Source organism: Carassius auratus, unplaced genomic scaffold, assembly GCF_003368295.1.
Source record: "Carassius auratus strain Wakin unplaced genomic scaffold, ASM336829v1 scaf_tig00216600, whole genome shotgun sequence".
NCBI classification, from domain to species: Eukaryota; Metazoa; Chordata; class Actinopteri; order Cypriniformes; family Cyprinidae; genus Carassius; species Carassius auratus.
This window is the reverse complement of record NW_020528656.1, coordinates 1-22,500: the sequence shown is the minus strand read 5'-3', so window position 1 is coordinate 22,500 and position 22,500 is coordinate 1. Positions and strand designations below refer to the sequence as shown.

The following is a 22,500-nucleotide window of genomic DNA, read 5'->3' as shown; positions in this document are numbered from 1 at the left end:
TCCAGATTTTCAAATAGTTGCATCTCAGACATCAATGGAGAGAGGATTTGTTCAGGTCCCTCGGTAGTGTGCGAGTCTCCTGAAGCCGTTCTCGGTGGAGACCCCGTGTCTCTGAGCGTCCTGACCGGTGTTCGGTCGTCTCCTCCGCCCGCTCTGGACCGGATGCTGATGTCCAGGAGTCAGATCTCAGCGCGGCTCTCAGAGATGGACGCTCAGCTGCTCAGACTCCAGAGCATCGCCGATCACATGGACCGAGAGTTCGCCAGCACTCGACTGGTAAGACACGAAGCTGCTGATGAGCTGCATGATGGGAAACGCTCTGACTGTGCTCTCCTTCAGCTGGTGAACACTATCGAGACTCTGAGTCCTTCAGCGATGGAGAAGAAACCTCAGTCCAGCTCTCTCCGAGTCATACGTGAAGGTGAGACGACTTCAGTAGATTCATATGTGGAGTAAACAAGGCTGTTAAACAGTTGTGAATGTGTGAACAGTGAGGAGTTCCTGTCCTTCACCGCATCGGTTTGGAGCGACGACTGAGCGAGAGAGAGAAGATGAGGAGGTCTTGTCTTCTCCTGCATTGCATCACGAGCGCTTTCCTCCGACAGGTAGATGTGATGACGATGTGATTGCATTGTAATGCTTTTTTAGCCGTTCACACAGAACACATATTTATTGCATTTGCATTAATTTGCATTTGCTTCCATTTAAAATGAATGCAAGTTGAACTTTTCTTTTTTAAAATGAAGAAATTAGGAAAGTAGCCAACTCTTTGTGATTGGTGTTTTCTGTTAAAATATTCATACATGCATAATGCTGTTTTGTTTTGTTTCTAATTGTTTAAGCAACTTCGTTATTTATGAATGCATTTAAACATTATTTTGTTCATGTTATTTTATTATTTTGAATAATCGTGCATTAGTAATATTTTGCTCGGTGCTTCCTCTTGTGGAGAGAAACTAAAAGCTTTTTCCCCTCTAACTGAAATTATGCATTTTAAATTAGAATAGAATTTAAATATTGTTAATTTTTATGTACAAAATTCGAATTTAGTTTTACAGCCATTTTAAACAGCCCCAATACTAGGGATGCACCGAATCCAGATTTTTGGGGTTCGGCCGAATACCAAATCCACTGTTTAAGATTCGGCCGAATCCGAATACCGAATCCTACTCGCATCCTTATTCCATTAACACAGTAAAACACATGAATGAAGTAAACAACGACCACAGCAATGTATTTTTCATTTTATTTTGTAAAAAGAAAAGAAAAAAAAAATTAGGCAGCGTTATGCCAGGATGACAAGTGAAAAAATCTTTTTTGACAATTACCAAGCTTATGCTTACCCAAGTAAACAACCAAAACCTTTCAATAAAAGTGCAGCAATGCAAATCCGAATGTTTGGTGACTTAACTGAAATGAATGTAATTGAACATTAACTCAATAAACATGGATAGTAGTTTAGTTTTCGTTTATAACAGTAGGATAGGCTACGATTAGAACAGTAGCCAAATATTACAGAAGATCACACACATCTCCTGCATCATAATTAAATTAATGTAAAACCTCTAATCTTTCAAAAAAAAACAAGAGCTCTGCATTAACAGGTGACAGCTGGTTGCGAGTTTGGGAACTAATGTCCCCAGCAGTATTGAAACGTCTTTCACTGGGCACAGAGGTAGATTTTTGCCATTTTTGCCAGCAGTGGAAATCGCTGCTGGTTTGTCTTCCACCACTGAAGAGGATCCTCTCTAGGAGGAATCAAAGTCTCAGCGAAAAGAAACGCTTATCTCCACGTCAGCACCCGATGTGACTGGCTGGCTCTGTATCGCTACGATATAAATCGTCCCAGCCACTCAAGATTCCTGAACAGTTTAGTTTAGAGCGAACTGTCGGGCCGTGTTCCTCCTCGTATAAACACCTTCACGCAATCAACGGCTGCGTGACATCGACCAGCGTATCGCAAGCCTAGGGTTCGGTTCGGTGAAAAAAAAAACCTAAGGTTAGGCCGAAACCGAACCCCGTCAAAAAACCCAGTATTCGGCCGAATCCGAATCCGAATCCTGGAGTCGGTGCATCCCTACCTAATACACTTTTATTACACTTTACATATTTGTGTCAGTAGATTAATTAAAATGCATGCAGTTAGAAACGCAGTACTAAGAATCACGCGTTTATTTAAACATATGAACACAGACAGTGCTGTTAACAGGTTGATGTAACGTCTCCCAGTCCATGACTAGTAAAATAATGACAACTTACCATCTGTATAATATTGAACATGGTTCTTCTTGGAGTAGTGCAGCTTTTTTTTTTTCTACTTCTGCGGAATGGTATGAAACTTGATAAGAGATTTTGCATTTGCTAAGTGAACACGCATACAAAAAACATGGACGTGAATGGTCAAAAAACGACCACATTGGAAACAAAAGGTAGTACGCCAAATTTTTTCCCTTAAAAAGCTCGTTTTTTGAGATATCAACTTCAAATTCGGAACACAACTTTAAATTTCTAGTTTTTACATTTAAAAAATTTTACTATAGTATTTTTCTGCATTCTTCATAATGATAACTTCTGTAACATATATATATATATATATATATATTATTATCTTTCATTTTTTTTAGTTTACCTTTTTAAACCTTTTTTTGAGATATCAACTTTAAATTCGGAACACAACTTTAGATTTCTGTTTTTTTAATTATAAAACTCTCAAAATAGTATTTTTGTGCATTCTCCATAATAATAATAATGAGCTTAAACTTTTTTTTATTTTTTAACTTTTTTTTTTACTTCAGCAATAATCTCTCAAGTGTCTTCTTTAAAAAAGAGTCCAAGTTTAAGTCTGTGCTCCAAAGCATTCAAGATTTACAGATTCAGTTGGAAATTATCATTTTTATGGACAGGACAATAGATCTCAACTAATTAAATTAATTTATTACCATAAAATCCCCTAAAAATATTAAATGTTTAAATAAAACAACAAATACATAGTGCATTCATTTAATGAAAAAAAAAACATCATTTCTTGTAATCACACAGCATGCTTGTGTAGTTTTTAAAGTGCTTTATGAATAAATTTGAACTGAATTGTGTTCACTGCATTAATCACTTTAACATGATCTGCTTGTTTTCAGTGAAACTGGAGCCGTGCGAGCGAGATCCTGATCCTGGTGAGTGACCTACATCTCACACACACACACACACACACACACACACACACACACACACACACACACACACACACACACACACACACACACACACACACACACACACATACACACACAGCTGAAGTCATGGACGTGTGTGAGTCTGGTTGTGTTCCTGCAGATCTGAAGGAGGAGACTCTCGGTGTCAGCGGCCTCAGTGACGTTAAAGACATTCTGTGTGAGTTAATCAGGGACGGTGCTTTGTCCCGATCAGCGCTGGATCTGTCCCGATCGGGAACGCTTCATCGCAGCAGGTCAGCTTCACAGAAGTGACAGCAAACTAATACACCTTTGTAGTAGCTAGAGCACGCATTTTTCCTTTTATGATGTTAAAGTTAAAGTTTCTTTCGGCAAAAACAGTCATAGTGGAGTTATTCTTGAGCAGTTTTTACTCGGATGCAATGTTGTATTCAAGTTTTTATTCATATTTTGTATTATGTTTATATTTTTCCATTGTCTTTTTTTACTTTAGTTTAATTTTTTAAATAATTTAGTTTAAGTTTGAGTTATTTTAGTAACCAAAATATACTAACCATAAAATGGTTTTATTTTAGTAAGTTGTCATTTTATTAATATTTTGAATCGGTTTTTGATTCCATTTTATTTTATATATATATTAGTTAACTTTTTATTGATTTGTTGTTGTTGTTTGTGTCTGTGTGCTTTTTAAAATGATTTTATTAATTTGTTTAATTTTGTTTAGTTGAAAGCCTAAAATAACTAAAACTAAATTTAAATAAAAATATATAGACTTAAAAAAAACACACACACAGCTAATGAATAAAATGTTTTATAAATTAAAAAGAAAGTGGACAAATAAACCCTTACGCAAAATATTAATAAAATGTTGTGTAATGAGTTTATTAAATTTAATGTAATTATTTTTTTAAATCATAAAAACTATATATAATAAAAAAAAACACTCAGCTAATCAGATTAAATCTTTAAAATTTAGCATGGAAAAATACCTGTAATAATTAAAAGATATATATTTTAAATATGTCTCTATGTTGCCACTAATTAAAAAATAAAATAATATAAAATTTTAAATTAAAGCTAAAATAATTTAAGTATTTAAATTATTTTATTATCTTTTTTTTTTACTTTAACATTTTATTGATTAACTGAAAACAAGTTAAAAATGAATAATATCTATATAGTCATTATAACACACACTTCATTATAACAATTTTTATTACATTTTAATAAAATGAAATTAAATAAATTATATATATGTATATATATTTTGTTATAGATATAGTTTTAGTCAACTGTTCTTGCCCTGTTAGGATAAAAGAGTCTAAATGATGAACAGTCTGAATCTAAACGATCTGTGTTCTGATTGGCTGAGCAGGTCAGTGAGGGATGTGTGACATATTGATTGATTGATTTGATTGGTCGGTGTATCTGTGGTGGGCGACAGGTCAGAGGTCGAGCCGAGCGGAGCCATGATGGAGGAGGAGCGCAGGGATCTGAGGATGTGGATGAGGAGGAAACAGAGAGAACGACTGATAGAGTACAGAAAACAGAGAGAAGAGAAGAGAGAGAGAGAGCACAGACCCTTCATCTCTCCAGTTAAACACGTGAGACGCCGCAGAACAAACCTGGCTTTCCATTAGAATTATTCTCTCAAGCTGTTTTCTTCATGTTGAGAAAAACCTGTTATAAATCAGGATTCTCAATGTGTTTATATTTGATTATATTTGATTGTGTGAATAATTACATTTTTATAAATGCATAAACTACTGTTTAAAAATCTGAAGTAGGTTAGATTTGTTTATGGCTCAAGGCTGCATTTATTTGATTAAAAATACAGTAAAAACTGTAAAAATTGTTAAATATTATTACAATGTAAAATATCTGTTTTCTGTGTGAATCTGTGTTAAAGTGTAATTTATTTCTGTGATGCTCCGCTGTATTTTCAGCATCATTTCTGATTATTAGAAATGTTGAAAACAGTTAATATTATTGTGGAAACATTATATTTTTCATGATTCACAGATAAGGAGAAGGTTAAAAAGAACAGCATATATATATATAAAAAAAATATTTTTAAGCATTATAAATATATTTTCTGTCACTTTTGATCAATTTAATGCATCCTTGATTAATACAAATATTTAAAAAGTAGTTTTTCAAAAAACTAAATTTGTATATATTAAAAATACTTATATATAATTTAAACTTTAATAAAAAAAGAAAATATGTACATATAGATTTTTCATATTAAAACATGTATAAAATGTATTTAATAACAATTAATTATAATAATAATTTTTTTATTCACAATAATATTATCTAGAGGCTGAATGTTACTGGAATATTCTTGAAAGAAAGCATGTGCAGCTATAAACCTGTGAATTTCTGCAAGAATATCTTAAACAGCCTTAGTTCTATACCAAAAAAACTATTGTTGAAACATTTTTATTTTATTTTATTTTATTTTATTTTATTTTACCTTTAATAAAACATTTCTGTAAATGTAGCAGAATTAGCCAACGGTTATTTTTTCATCCGTAGTCCCTGGACAGAAGTCACCCCAAAAAAGAAATGATTAGAAATGCATGCTAAGAGAATTAAGCAGAGAGAATTACATATCACAATCCATACAACAGTCTATTAATAAAAACACAATATCTGTCTAGCTTTTCCCACACATATTTAAGTCAATAACTGAAAAGTTTTAGTTTTACCCAAAAGCCTGTTAGTAACTTTATTCTTCTGAATAATTATTTCCTGCAGCAGAATCTGACGTCTGTGGATCTGGCAACCAGCAAGAGAACCAAAGCAGAGCGAGACAGGTCTGATTGTGTTCAGTGACTAACACACACTGCTGTTTCATGAGATGTGTGTGTGTGTGTGTGCAGTGACTAACACACACTGCTCTTATCTGCTGTTTCATGAGATGTGTGTGTGTGTGTGTGTGCAGTGACTAACACACACTGCTCTTATCTGCTGTTTCATGAGATGTGTGTGTGTGTGTGTGCAGGCTGCTGCTTCAGGAGCATCATGAGCGGAGAGCGCGTGACGCTTGCGGTCTGATCTCTGAGCTGCTCACCTCGCCCTTCAGCCTTCCCACAATCCCACAGCAGAGCCTCAGGTGCATTCTGGGATTGCCTCCTCTGTGCGGGCTGCAGTGTTTGTGTTGTTTGGAGGAGTCAGTGCTAAACGTCCAGTGCTGTGTTTCAGGAGCACCACTCAGTCCTCAGGGAAAAAGAAGAGGATTCCCAGGAGTCAGAGCGGACCGCAGGGATCTCTGGGGAAAACCGTCACGCTACAGAGGAAACCTGCTGCTACAACACACGGCTCTCTGAGCCGCAGACTCGGCCTGCACAGACCAGGTTCATATCTAAGACAGAAACGTGATTCGTTTCAGATGTTTAATTAGGGTTTGGAGTATTGGGATCACAAGAAGAGTGTTGTAGAGCAAAACTGATATTTATCACTTGTGTTGCCTGTGGTTCAAAGTTAGACCTTCTGCATTCATTACACACTCGCACGGGTCACATGGCTTCAATCCCACGCTCCTGTGTTTCAGCCAGCGCTCTTCCGGCCGATCGGTTATCCCAGGTCACTCGCCGCGGGATGCTGTCTGACCCCAGGACCAGACCAGAGAAGAAGAAGACCACCCATCAGAGTGAGGACAGGACCACATGTTTCTGTAAAAATAGCAGAATCAGAACCAGATTTATTACACACACAAACACACAGTTAGACACACACACACACACATACAGTTAGACACACACACACACACACACACATACAGTTAGACACACACACACACACACACACATACACACATACAGTTAGACATACACACACACATATACACACATACTAACACACAGTTAGACACACACACACAGTTAGACATACACACACACATATACACACATACTAACACACAGTTAGACACACACACACAGTTAGACACACACACACATATACACACATACTAATACACAGTTAGACACACACACACATACTAATACACAGTAAGACACACACACACACACAGTTAGACACACACACACATACTAATACACAGTTAGACACACACACACAGTTAGACACACACACACATACTAATACACAGTTAGACACACACACACAGTTAGACACACACACACATACTAATACACAGTAAGACACACACACACACACCTACAGTTAGACACACACACATACAGTTAGACACACACATACAGTTAGACATACACACACACATATACACACAGTTAGACACACACACACACACACACACACACACATACAGACACAAAAGGAGTTTGTCTTGGTGAAAGCGGAGTTATCTTTATCACTGACTAAGACCATGTCAATACATATATATATATATATACACAATAAACATGACTATGATAGATGGATGGATCGATAGAATAGAAGCTAAGAATTATTAAAATAAATTAAAAAGTAAAATAAATATATAATTTTAGAATAAAAGCAAAATATTAATACGAAGTAGAAAAATAATGTGAACACAATAATCAAAGATATCATTTATAGTTACGTGAGGATGTACAGGAAACACACATTGAGATGTTTGTTGTTGTGTCGGGATGAAACGTGTTCCTCTCGTCTACAGCAGAACAGAGAGAAGTGAAAGAGAGAGATCAGACGCATGAGAGAGACGAGGACGAGGACATCAGAGCGGTGAGACGAACCTGCTAGCTGCTAGTCTCTGCTGTTTCTGTTTTTACTTAATCTGAATAAAACAACATTTGATAATAATTCATAATTCTGCCACTTGCTACAGCTTATGAAAAAAAAAATGAAAAGGCTATATGGTCAAAAATGACCTCAATTGGAAATTAAAGGGAAATATGAAAAATAAGAAAATACAGAGCAGCTTTTTTGGATACAATCTACAAATCATAATGAAACTTTTTAATGTAGTGTTTAAGGAATAGATAAATCATGTACCATTCACTTCTATATATAATATAGAAAATATTAGAAGAAAAGAAAAACTGAAATCTGTAATGTAATGTTTAAGGAATAACTAATGTACCATTTATTTCTGTATATTTAGAATATTGTCTAGTACACTCTCAAGTCCCTACAAAATTCTAAAACTCCATGTGGAACACAAATAGTGTAGAGTGTGTTTGGTTGACTGTAGAAGTTGTGTTCTGAGGTGAACAGCTGCTGTCTTCTCCAGGGCTGTGAGGATGAGGATGAGGATGAGGAGGATCTCCTGCGCGGTCTGGATCTGGACGCTCTTTCTCAAAGCAGCGGCAGCGTCCTGAGCAAACTAGACTGGGCGGCGATCGAGAGGATCGTGTCCGAGCAGCAGTGAACGACCAGCTGCTGCTGACTGTGAATCAGTGTGTGTGTGTGTGTGTGTGTGTGTATCATATGTGCCTCGACTGTTTGAGCAGAATAAACAGGAATCTCTGGCAGCTGTGTGGTGCTCTTGGATTCATTTCAGAATGCAGAGTCTTACGACTCATTGAGTCATTGGCGTTTCTGCTGAACACTAAAGAAGATGTTTTTTTGAGAGCGAACAGTTGACGGCACCCATTGACTTCTATGCTACAGGAAGAAATACTATGGAAGTGAATGGGTACCATCAACCGTTTGGTGTTTAAAGCATCATCTTTTTAGCATTCAGCAGAAGACAGAAACTCGTACAAAAACTATATAATTTTTTAATTTTATTTAAAAAAATAAATATGTAAAATAAGCACACACAGTTAAACTTTTATTCCTAACTAGTAATTCCCAAATCAACCAACTATGTGTCATTGTTGTTAACTAAGACTGAAACTACTAAAAACAGTTTTCTGTAATTGTAATAAAGCTAAAGTAAAATGATATAGATAAATCGTGTAAGCTACTACTAAATATTGCAGAAACTGAATTTTCTGTAAAGTTGCTTTGCAATGATTTGTAAAGTAAAAAGCACTACAAATTACATGAAAACAGCACTAAAATTAAAGTAGTAACTTTTTACAAAAAAAGTTGAAATGCTAAAATGCTTAAAACTGACATAAATATAAAGAATAAAAAAATAAAAATAAAACTAATTCCTAAACCTCAAACTGCAACCATGAGGCTAAAAGCTATGCTATGTGTCACTCTGAGTGAGTGCTGTAACAGTTTATAAAGACCTTGATGTTGTTTGGACGCCAGAACCGTGTGTGTGTGTCTGTGTGTGTGTGTGTGTGTGTGTGTGTGTGTGTGTGTCTGTGTGCGTGTGTCCACCTGGATGTTCCCGTGTTTGGCTCCTGGGATGATCTGAATCTTCTCAAAGTCCCTCCCCAGGATGATGATGTCACAGTCAGAGTAGTACGCCTGTCCCACGAGCCCCGGACAAAACAACACACACAGTCAGTACCGGCCCGAGCCTCTTGGGGGCCCTAAGCAGAATTTGATTTGGGGGCCCCCCTCCCACCACGCTGAGTCACCTGTGCTTCAAGATTATTGACACAAATGTCATGCTATAATGTTACATTATAAATGAATACAGTGAGGTAATGTATTAATACTAAATAAATAAATAATAATCGATACTTAAATAACATACTTTACTCTTAAACTTCTGAACGCCCAAACTGTCACAAAACATGAAATAAATAATTTGCAAATGTCCGAATGCAAATGTGCATTAAATGTGCAATCTTTTAAATGAAACCAAAATAGACAAACTTTAATATAATAAAAAATGTTACAAAAAATAGTTACAAACTTAAATAATGAAAGCAAACATAAGAACAGCTAGAATTCAACAATGACAATTGTACAACAATGACCTCAAAATTGTTCCTTGCTAGCTTTTCAGGAGGCAAAGTCACTGATGACATCAGGACAGCAGGATTGTATTGTTGTGCCCCCCTTCCTCAAATATGATGATGAAAAAAAACACCTACTATAGGGGTGAAAATAGAACATTAATCAAATAAATAAGTAAATGAATAAATTGTATTATTTACTAATTACAATTGTAGCTCTCAACATTTACCTGTGGCTATAACTTTATTATGACTAATTTATTTCATAGTCTTAAGCATTCAGAAATCATGCAAAAGGAATAAAGCAGTTTTACTATGATAAAACCATGGTTTATTTTTGTAAGGGTTGTGATATGCACGTTTTTTGTTGAAGAAATTATATAGGCTAAAAAGTAACAGCAGCTATTACATGGCATTTGGCTCCCTGTGGAGGCATTTGTAATAACATGTACATAAATAGTTTATTTTGTATGTGCCTACATTATGTATTTTAACAGTGTTATTATTAACCAATTATTATTGCCTCATAGTTTTTTTATATAATTCATTTTAAGTCATTTTAAAGGCTATTGATGGCTTAGGTCTGTTTTTATAGCAACAACAACAACAAAAAAGATTACAGTATATTAATACTTCTTTCTTTGTAAATTATTATTTGAAGTAACAAAACCATGGTTAATTTGCAGTTATCATGGCTACAAGAAAGATGACTTGTGGTATTAATGATAAAACCATGGGTAATTTCCGTAGGGAACCTGAAAAAAAAAAGAAAAAAAAACTTTAACAGGAATGTGCAAGTATTTCTCCTCAAATGTTACTGAGCTCCAAATTTGCCTTTGAGCCCTTGTGAAAAAGTAGCATAATTTACATATGATTTACAATTTATTTTAATAAATATTAGACATTATATTCAATTGTGCATTATAGCTGACACCTAGATGATCAATTACAGTTGTTTTTATGACTGTAAGTCATTCTCCTCAAATGCTACTGACGTTAGAAAAGTGTATACCAATATCACATGTAACTTTGGAGACGGTCCCTAAATTTGAGACTCTCGACCGTCCAACGTCAAGCCACCTTTATGTCCTTTTCTTCTTTCTCTTTTCGGCACCAGAGGGATAAGCTACATCCTTTTTGTGACATGGCTTATCATTTATTACAGTGACGCGCACTTGCGCACCGGCGCGAACTGTCAATGCACGAGAGGTGTCTATGCGTAATTGCGCATGACTCAAACGCTAGCAGACACCGCAGCAGTTGTCGGTAAATAAGAATTTTCTTGTCTTGAATTATTAATTTATTCGTTCATTATTCATTTATTCATTCATTTATATCACTTGTTTAAGTTATTTAATTGTAAAAAAAAAAAAAAGAAAAGTTGATTGGCAGGGGGCCCCAAGCAGCCGCTTAGTTCGCTTATGTCTCGGGCCGGCCCTGCACACAGTCTGACACTGATAATCACAGAGAGTTCTACATATCATCTGAATGTAACGTTTTGCTAAATTTTTATTTATTTTTTTAAATCGAGGAATCAATAAAGAGTTTAATAAAATGTTTTCATTTACGGTTAATAATCTCTGCTGCTGCTGTTACACTCACAGTCACCAACAGCTTGAATCATCTGGACTTTTTGAGTCAAATATTTTGCCAATTTTTTTTTAGCATTTTTATTTTATATTATTTCTTAACATATCAGACAATATCTGCCTTCATTTTGCATGCTTATTGGTTATTCTCACTTATAAACTTTTTGTTGCTCTTTTTGTTGTGTATTTTTTTTATCCTCATTTGTAAGTCGCTTTGAATAAAAGCGTCTGCTAAATGAATAAATGTAAATGTAAACTTATCAAATTATGGTTTCGTTTCCTTACATGAATATCGAAATATTCAACTCAAATAAACACTTGTATGATGCAGTATTAGAATTAAAATTTAATTTGGGGTCCTTAAATACCCTAAACACTGCACAGAGGTTAAGATGACCATTGCTACATAAATAAAATTAAAATTGAAACTCATCCTATTTTGTTTTAATTTTCCCTTACTAAATTATACAGTTACTGGTGGACTGTGTGATTACTAACAGGCTATTAACAGAAATGTGTCTCTATGCCTCTTTTCTCTTTATTAAAACTTGATCTAGTAGCCTACGTGATAGAATCAAATGTTTTGCGAATCCGCTCGAAAGACCTGATCTCAAATGATTCGCGAAACGCAATTCGGAGTCCCGATCTGAATCAAATGTTTTGCGAACTCCGAAGCTCCGATCAAATGATTTGCGAAAAGCAATTCGGAGTCCTGATCTGAATAAAATGTTTTATGAACTTGCTCTGAATCCCAGATAAGCTATTTTCAGGTGAAAGCGCTATAGCGTTCATTCGCTTGCCGAAAAATGGCGGAGACCAATGTGTAATGTGTGTGTTTTTTTAAGCAACCTTATTTATAATTTCATAGTTTTCCCACTGACGAAAATTAAAAAAAAAAAAAAAAGCATCCAAATTGGCCTATATGGCCAGAGTAGGAGGCGACAATTACTGTGAGGAAAGGTAGGCTACTTTAGTGTGTGCTAAGCAGTTCACGGCGGATGAGGTCCGTGTCCAACCGGAGTAGACTGGTCGATCTCGCACCGTGGGCTGGGTCTTCCAGGTTTGCGTGGAAAAGTTGCGGAGACGTTAAATCACGCGTCAAAACGGAATGTTTGTGTTGCAGAGCAGTAAATGTGGAGATGGTACAGGAGCACGATTACAACAGCCGTCCAGTCCCAGGTGAGTGTAATGTGTTAACTAAAACAATAACTTATATTAAAAGCTAAACAGCAACTATAGACATTAATCAAATAGTATGTTTTATTTGTATTGTTCAATGTAACGTTATATAGCTACATTTAATGTAGCACATGGTAGCAGTTATGCTAACAGTCGAGCAGGTTAGTGAAGCGGCGTTTTTATACTTTTGCCATCATCCTTTTATACTGCTCTCTTTCTGGCTGAAGTCACACAAAATTAACAGACATTTAAAGTTATCAATAAAATCCACAACAATGTAGGAAATACGAGCAGTTGAACAAACATCTGTTGTACAAGCAGAATTCAAATTATTTTAAAATGGTTTGTAGGTTATTTCACTTTGAATTGATGTTCATAAATGCATAAATGTGATAGTAAATTTCCAAATTAATGAGTTTTTTTTATTAAAGTGTTATATTCAACACAAAATAATACATTTATTCCCACGTTCTCGCGACCTTGTGCAACGTTCCCTAAAAGTTATCTAAAGGTAACGAAAGTTCCGAACCTTTACAGAACATTAGGGACGTTCTTGGAACGTCTAGGTGAAGGAGAGCGGAGACGTGGTGCTGTCTGGAGCAAATATAGATCTGCAGACGGATGTGTGTGTCAGCGTCGGGTCTCCGCTGGTCTGTACACAAACACACACACACACATCTGAGACCAGACTCCGAGCACAGCGTGATGATGTGGTTCGTTCACAGAGCCTCGGCCTGCAGAGCGACCTGGTGTTCTCTGAGATCGCACGCAGGATCAGAGACGGCGGTCAGGAGCTGGTGAAGAAGGTCAACGCTGTGTTCGGATGGAGATCAGCAAAGACGACAGAACCATCTGAGACTGGAGTGAACCAGACTCTGCAGAATATCATTCATTCTCTTAACACAAGCAAAGATATCTGCTAAAGGGGTGAGGAATATAACTAACTATTAAGAGAATATATTTTTCTTACCACATTTGCAGATATTTTTGCAACAAAATAGTTTTTTTCTGTCCTATCACACAGTCACATGTTTTATGATGCACATTTAAGTGTTTCTATCGTCGTTTATGTTCATGTTTTCTTACCAGATAAGAAATGTATCCTACTTTGTTGAATGCATACGTTTATGCACATTTTTAGAATTTGTATTAGTTTCCATCAGGTGTTTATTATTTATTTATTTATTTATTTTTATGTGATATCCCAAAATGTGCATAAAAATTGGTGAATGGAAACAGTGAGACTGCAAACAATCCTCTTACTCGTGTTTGTCTTGTGTTCTAGTATAAATATCTGAATATTCTTGAATCAAGATGCATTTACTGTACAAGTAACAATTTGAAATGATTTTTTTTTTTCAATTATCAAAATGTTGTTAGTTTTGGCTTAAAACGAGCAGAAATATCTGCCAATGGGGGAAGAAAAAGAATCTTGTTTAGCCTTTGAATTCAGATTCTTTTTCTTACATCATTGGTAAATATTTTTGAATGTTTCAATGAACTGTTTGAAACAAAAAAGGTTGTATTTCAGTAATAATTCAAAATTATCAAAATAAAATTGATAAAATAATGGTTTATATTTTAATATCCTTTAAAATATCATTTATTTCTGTGATGTGCAGCTGTATTTTCAGCATCATTCCTCCAGTCTTCAGTGTCACATGATCTTTAGAAATCATGAAAATATGATGATTTATTATTAGAACTATTAATAGTTGTGCTACCAAATATTATTTTGGAATCTGCAATACTTTTTTAAGGATTCTTCGATGTATCATTTTTTTTTAAAGAACAGCATTCATTCAAAATATAAATCTCTTCTAACAATATTAATCTTTGATATCACTTCTTATCAATTAAACACATCCTGAAAAGATTCTAAAATCTAATAAAGAATACAATTTCTCATAAAAAAAGAAAGGATAAAAATGTACTGACCCCAAACTATTGAACTGTAGTGAATATTGTTAGAAAATATTGAAGACACTGAAGACTGGAGGAAAGATGCTGAAAATACAGCTGCACATCACATGTATATTAAAATAGAAAAATGTTAATAATATTTCACAATATTACATGTTTTCCAGTATTTTTGATCAAATAAATGCTGTCTTGAGGAGTAAAATAAATTCCTGTAAAAAAAAACATTAAAAATCATTCTGATCCCAAACTCTGACCGGTAGTGTGTGTATGTGTGTGTGTGTTTATATATCTAAATATATATAAGCCCACTAACACACTAGGCAAGGAAAGTTTATTTATATTTCATACACAATGGTAATTCAAAGTGCTTTACATAAAAGAAAGTAAAATAATCATAAAGAAAAATTATAACAAAAGTAAAACAAGCAATTTTAAAACTTTTATAATGATTAAAACATTTACTTAATTAAAATTAATTTAAAAACAGTTACAAAATTATTTTGCATTAAAAAAAACAGTGAAAATATAGTGCAATCAATTCGGACATTGCGCAGTGCTCATTCAATAAATGCACAGCTAAACAGATGAGTTTTAAGTCTAGATGTAAATGTGACTAGTGTTTTACATCTGATCTCTTCTGGAAGCTGATTCCAACTGCGAGCGGCATAGAAACTAAAAGCAGATTCCCCTTGTTTTGTGTGAACCCTTGGTATTTCTAACTGCATTACTTGAGGATGTGCTAATCGCCTTCCTGATATTGATGATCTTCTCAGAAAAGAAGGATGCAAACTCATTGCATTTGCTGTCGAAGAGCATTTCACTGGGAATCTGTCTTCAGTCTATGTCTCGTAACTTTGAACGCTCCTCTGTGCAGTGCACATCTGAATCAACCGAGGGCGCGAACATGCTCCGAAATGCCGATCTGAATCAACCGAGTCGTGAACATGCTCCGAAGTGCCGATCTGAATCAACCGAGGGCGCGAACATGCTCCGAAGTGCCGATCTGAAATCAACCGAGTCGCGAAAATGCTCCGAAGTGCCGATCTGAATCAACCGAGTCGCAAACAGGCTCCGAAGTGCCGATCTGAATCCATCGAGTCGCGAACAGGCTCCGAAGTGCCGAATCAACCGAGTCGCAAACAGGCTCCGAAGTGCCGATCTGAATCCATCGAGTCGCGAACAGGCTCCGAAGTGCCGAATCAACCGAGTCGCGAACATGCTCCGAAGTGCCGATCTGAATCAACCAAGTCGCGAACAGGCTCCGAAGTGCCGATCTGAATCAACCGAGTCACTAACATGCTCCGAAGGGCCGATCTGAATCAACCGAGTCGCGAACAGGCTCCGAAGTGCCGATCTGAATCAACCGAGTCGCGAACAGGCTCCGAAGTCCCGAGCTGAAAACTTCGACCAAAGAATGTAAAAAATAACTCTATTTCTCTAATAACTCTACAACTCTATGAAAGACTCAGATCACGTATCTAAAAATAAATCGCTATAGACAGTAAAAGAGAAATAATAAGAGGAGTGAAGTTTCCTACTGTTCTGCTGTGTTTGGTCCTCACTCGCGTCTGACGCTCGGCGGCGCGTCTCCGCCCCTCACACGCGCGTTTACAAGGCTAATTAATCATCTTTATTAATTATTATACATTTACTTCATTGTCAGCTTCAGGTACTTCATTTATTATTGTTCAATGAACTGTTTGAAACAAAAAAGGTTGTATTTCAGTAATAATTCAAAATTATCAAAATAAAATTCATAAAAAAATGGTTTATATTTTAATATCCTTTACAATATAATTTATTTCTGTGATGTGCAGCTGTATTTTCAGCATCATTCCTCCAGTCTTCAGTGTCACATGATCTTTATAAATCATGAAAATATGATGATTTATTATTAGAACGATTAATAGTTGTGCTACCAAATATTATTTTGGAATCTGCAATACTTTTTTTAAGGATTCTTCGATGTATCATTTTTTTTTAAAAGAACAGCATTCATTCAAAATATAAATCTCTTCTAACAATATTAATCTTTGATATCACTTCTTATCAATTAAACACATCCTGAAAAGATTCTAAAATCTAATAAAGAATACAATTTCTTATGGAAAAAGAAAGGATACAAATTTACTGACCCCAAACTATTGAACTGTAGTGAATATTGTTAGAAAATATTTATATTTTAAATAAATGTTCTTCTTTTTAACTTTTTATTCATCAAAGAATCCTGAAAAAAGTATCACAGGTTCCAAAATAATATTTATCAGCAAAACTGTTGATAATTCTAATAATAAATCATCATATTATTCTGATTTCTGAAGATCATGTGACACTGAAGACTGGAGGAAAGATGCTGAAAATACAGCTGCACATCACATGAATAAATTACACTTTCATGTATATTAAAATAGAAAAATGTTAATAATATTTCACAATATTACATGTTTTCCAGTATTTTTGATCAAATAAATGTCTTGATGAGTAAAATAAATTCCTGTAAAAAAACATTCAAAATCATTCTGATCCCAAACTCTGACCGGTAGTGTGTGTATGTGTGTGTGTTTATATATATATATATATATATATATATATAAGCCCACTAACACACTAGGCAAGGAAAGTTTATTTATATTTCATACACAATGGTAATTCAAAGTGCTTTACATAAAAGAAAGTAAAACAATCATAAAGAAAAATTATAACAAAAGTAAAACAAGCAATTTTAAAACTTTTATAATGATTACAACATTTACTTAATTAAATTAATTTAAAAACAGTTACAAAATTATTTTGCATTAAAAAAAACAGTGAAAATATAGTGCAATCAGTTCGGACATTGCGCAGTGCTCATTCAATAAATGCACAGCCAAACAGATGAGTTTTAAGTCTAGATGTGACTAGTGTTTTACATCTGATCTCTTCTGGAAGCTGATTCCAACTGCGAGCGGCATAGAAACTAAAAGCAGATTCCCCTTGTTTTGTGTGAACCCTTGGTATTTCTAACTGCATTACTTGAGGATGTGCTAATCGCCTTCCTGATATTGATGATCTTCTCAGAAAAGAAGGATGCAAACTCATTGCATTTGCTGTCGGAAAGCATTTCACTGGGAATCTGTCTTCAGTCTATGTCTCGTAACTTTGAACGCTCCTCTGTGCAGTGCAGATCTGAATCAACCGAGGGCGCGAACATGCTCCGAAGTGCCGATCTGAATCAACCGAGTCGTGAACATGCTCCGAAGTGCCGATCTGAATCAACCGAGGGCGCGAACATGCTCCGAAGTGCCGATCTGAAATCAACCGAGTCGCGAAAATGCTCCGAAGTGCCGATCTGAATCAACCGAGTCGCAAACAGGCTCCGAAGTGCCGATCTGAATCCATCGAGTCGCGAACAGGCTCCGAAGTGCCGAATCAACCGAGTCGCGAACATGCTCCGAAGTGCCGAATCAACCGAGTCGCGAATATGCTCCGAAGTGCCGATCTGAATCAACCAAGTCGCGAACAGGCTCCGAAGTGCCGATCTGAATCAACCGAGTCACTAACATGCTCCGAAGTGCCGAATCAACCGAGTCGCGAACATGCTCCGAAGTGCCGATCTGAATCAACCGAGTCGCGAACAGGCTCCGAAGTGCCGATCTGAATCAACCGAGTCGCGAATAGGCTCCGACGTCCCGAGCTGAAAACTTCGACCAAAGAATGTAAAAAATAACTCTATTTCTCTAATAACTCTACAACTCTATGAAAGACTCAGATCACGTATCTAAAAATAAATCGCTATAGACAGTAAAAGAGAAATAATAAGAGGAGTGAAGTTTCCTACTGTTCTGCTGTGTTTGGTCCTCACTCGCGTCTGACGCTCAGCGGCGCGTCTCCGCCCCTCACACGCGCGTTTACAAGGCTAATTAATCATCTTTATTAATTATTATACATTTACTTCATTGTCAGCTTCAGGTACTTCATTTATTATTGTTCAATGAACTGTTTGAAACAAAAAAGGTTGTATTTCAGTAATAATTCAAAATTATCAAAATAAAATTCATAAAAAAATGGTTTATATTTTAATATCCTTTACAATATAATTTATTTCTGTGATGTGCAGCTGTATTTTCAGCATCATTCCTCCAGTCTTCAGTGTCACATGATCTTTAGAAATGATGAAAATATGATGATTTATTATTAGAACGATTAATAGTTGTGCTACCAAATATTATTTTGGAATCTGCAATACTTTTTTAAGGATTCTTCGATGTATCATTTTTTTTTAAAAGAACAGCATTCATTCAAAATATAAATCTCTTCTAACAATATTAATCTTTGATATCACTTCTTATCAATTAAACACATCCTGAAAAGATTCTAAAATCTAATAAAGAATACAATTTCTTATGGAAAAAGAAAGGATACAAATTTACTGACCCCAAACTATTGAACTGTAGTGAATATTGTTAGAAAATATTTATATTTTAAATAAATGTTCTTCTTTTTAACTTTTTATTCATCAAAGAATCCTGAAAAAAGTATCACAGGTTCCAAAATAATATTTATCAGCAAAACTGTTGATAATTCTAATAATAAATCATCATATTATTCTGATTTCTGAAGATCATGTGACACTGAAGACTGGAGGAAAGATGCTGAAAATACAGCTGCACATCACATGAATAAATGACACTTTCATGTATATTAAAATAGAAAAATGTTAATAATATTTCACAATATGACATGTTTTCCAGTATTTTTGATCAAATAAATGTCTTGATGAGTAAAATAAATTCCTGTAAAAAAACATTAAAATCATTCTGATCCCAAACTCTGACCGGTAGTGTGTGTATGTGTGTGTGTTTATATATATATATATATATATATATATATATATATATATATATATAAGCCCACTAACACACTAGGCAAGGAAAGTTTATTTATATTTCATACACAATGGTAATTCAAAGTGCTTTACATAAAAGAAAGTAAAATAATCATAAAGAAAAATTATAACAAAAGTAAAACAAGCAATTTTAAAACTTTTATAATGATTAAAACATTTACTTAATTAAAATTAATTTAAAAACAGTTACAAAATTATTTTGCATTAAAAAAAACAGTCAAAATATAGTGCAATCAGTTCGGACATTGCGCAGTGCTCATTCAATAAATGCACAGCCAAACAGATGAGTTTTAAGTCTAGATGTGACTAGTGTTTTACATCTGATCTCTTCTGGAAGCTGATTCCAACTGCGAGCGGCCATAGAAACTAAAAGCAGATTCCCCTTGTTTTGTGTGAACCCTTGGTATTTCTAACTGCATTACTTGAGGATGTGCTAATCGCCTTCCTGATATTGATGATCTTCTCAGAAAAGAAGGATGCAAACTCATTGCATTTGCTGTCGGAAAGCATTTCACTGGGAATCTGTCTTCAGTCTATGTCTCGTAACTTTGAACGCTCCTCTGTGCAGTGCACATCTGAATCAACGAGTCGTGAACATGCTCCGAAGTGCCGATCTGAATCAACCGAGGGCGCGAACATGCTCTGAAGTGCCGATCTGAATCCATCGAGTCGCGAACAGGCTCCGAGTGCCGAATCAACCGAGTCGCGAACATGCTCCGAAGTGCCGAATCAACCCGAGTCGCGAACATGCTCCGAAGTGCCGATCTGAATCAACCAAGTCGCGAACAGGCTCCGAAGTGCCGATCTGAATCAACCGAGTCACTAACATGCTCCGAAGTGCCGAATCAACCGAGTCGCGAACATGCTCCGAAGTGCCGATCTGAATCAACCGAGTCGCGAACAGGCTCCGAAGTGCCGATCTGAATCAACCGAGTCGCGAACAGGCTCCGAAGTCCCGAGCTGAAAACTTCGACCAAAGAATGTAAAAATAACTCTATTTCTCTAATAACTCTACAACTCTATGAAGACTCAGATCACGTATCTAAAAATAAATCGCTAATAGAAAGAGAAATAATAAGAGGAGTGAAGTTTCCTGCTGTTCTGCTGTGTTTGGTCCTCACTCGCGTCTGACGCTCGGCGGCGCGTCTCCGCCCCTCACACGCGCGTTTACAAGGCTAATTAAATCATCTTTATTAATTATTATACATTTACTTCATTGTCAGCTTCAGGTACTTCATTTATTATTGTTTCATGAACTGTTTGAAACAAAAAAGGTTGTATTTCAGTAATATCAAAATATCAAAATAAAATTCATAAAAAAATGGTTTATATTTTAATATCCTTTACAATATAATTATTTCTGTGGATGTGCAGCTGTATTTTCAGCATCATTCCTCCAGTCTTCAGTGTCACATGATCTTTAGAAATGATGAAAATATGATGATTTATTATTAGAACGATTAATAGTTGTGCTACCAAATATTATTTTGGAATCTGCAATACTTTTTTAAGGATTCTTCGATGTATCATTTTTTTTTTAAAGAACAGCATTCATTCAAAATATAAATCTCTTCTAACAATATTAATCTTTGATATCACTTCTTATCAATTAAACACATCCTGAAAAGATTCTAAAATCTAATAAAGAATACAATTTCTTATGGAAAAAGAAAGGATACAAATTTACTGACCCCAAACTATTGAACTGTAGTGAATATTGTTAGAAAATATTTATATTTTAAATAAATGTTCTTCTTTTTAACTTTTTATTCATCAAAGAATCCTGAAAAAAGTATCACAGGTTCCAAAATAATATTTATCAGCAAAACTGTTGATAATTCTAATAATAAATCATCATATTATTCTGATTTCTGAAGATCATGTGACACTGAAGACTGGAGGAAAGATGCTGAAAATACAGCTGCACATCACATGAATATTACACTTTCATGTATATTAAAATAGAAAAATGTTAATAATATTTCACAATATGACATGTTTTCCAGTATTTTTGATCAAATAAATGTCTTGATGAGTAAAATAAATTCCTGTAAAAAAAACATTCAAAATCATTCTGATCCCAAACTCTGACCGGTAGTGTGTGTATGTGTGTGTGTTTATATATATATATATATATATATATATATATATATATATATATATATATATATATATATATTATATATATATATATATATATCCCTACACTAGGCAAGGAAAGTTTATTTATATTTCATACACAATGGTAATTCAAAGTGCTTTACATAAAAGAAAGTAAAAAATCATAAAGAAAAATTATAACAAAAGTAAAACAAGCAATTTTAAAACTTTTATAATGATTAAACATTTACTTAATTAAAATTAATTTAAAAACAGTTACAAAATTATTTTGCATTAAAAAAACAGTGAAAATATAGTGCAATCAGTTCGGACATTGCGCAGTGCTCATTCAATAAATGCACAGCCAAACAGATGAGTTTTAAGTCTAGATGTGACTAGTGTTTTACATCTGATCTCTTCTGGAAGCTGATTCCAACTGCGAGCGGCATAGAAACTAAAAGCAGATTCCCTTGTTTTGTGTGAACCCTTGGTATTTCTAACTGCATTACTTGAGGATGTGCTAATCGCCTTCCTGATATTGATGATCTTCTCAGAAAAGAAGGATGCAAACTCATTGCATTTGCTGTCGGAAAGCATTTCACTGGGAATCTGTCTTCAGTCTATGTCTCGTAACTTTGAACGCTCCTCTGTGCAGTGCAGATCTGAATCAACCGAGGGCGCGAACATGCTCCGAAGTGCCGATCTGAATCAACCGAGTCGTGAACATGCTCCGAAGTGGCGAATCAACCGAGTCGCGAACATGCTCCGAAGTGCCGATCTGAATCAACCGAGTCGCGAACAGGCTCCGAAGTGCCGATCTGAATCAACCGAGTCGCGAACAGGCTCCGAAGTGCCGA

General features: G+C 35.2%; 1 protein-coding gene across 11 annotated transcripts in view; it reads left to right on the top strand.

The window, feature by feature from the left end:
- Nucleotides 1-8,636, top strand: part of LOC113098642 (ciliogenesis and planar polarity effector 1) — a 45,946-nt gene extending 37,310 nt beyond the window's left edge. For 8 of the 11 annotated variants that reach the window (XM_026263703.1, XM_026263699.1, XM_026263702.1 and 5 more), the window contains exons 42-53: nucleotides 1-276; nucleotides 340-421; nucleotides 492-605; nucleotides 3,135-3,170; nucleotides 3,331-3,463; nucleotides 4,633-4,792; nucleotides 5,952-6,010; nucleotides 6,199-6,309; nucleotides 6,399-6,550; nucleotides 6,748-6,846; nucleotides 7,819-7,886; nucleotides 8,395-8,636. The exon at nucleotides 1-276 is cut by the window's left edge and continues 2 nt beyond it. In XM_026263703.1, the coding sequence (XP_026119488.1) occupies nucleotides 1-276; nucleotides 340-421; nucleotides 492-605; nucleotides 3,135-3,170; nucleotides 3,331-3,463; nucleotides 4,633-4,792; nucleotides 5,952-6,010; nucleotides 6,199-6,309; nucleotides 6,399-6,550; nucleotides 6,748-6,846; nucleotides 7,819-7,886; nucleotides 8,395-8,532 (1,428 nt within the window). In that variant the 3' untranslated portion in view covers nucleotides 8,533-8,636. The remainder of the gene's footprint in view (nucleotides 277-339; nucleotides 422-491; nucleotides 606-3,134; nucleotides 3,171-3,330; nucleotides 3,464-4,632; nucleotides 4,793-5,951; nucleotides 6,011-6,198; nucleotides 6,310-6,398; nucleotides 6,551-6,747; nucleotides 6,847-7,818; nucleotides 7,887-8,394) is intronic. The other 3 variants (XM_026263697.1, XM_026263704.1, XM_026263696.1) reach the window with 2 other exon arrangements.
- The last annotated feature ends 13,864 nt before the right edge of the window (nucleotides 8,637-22,500 follow it).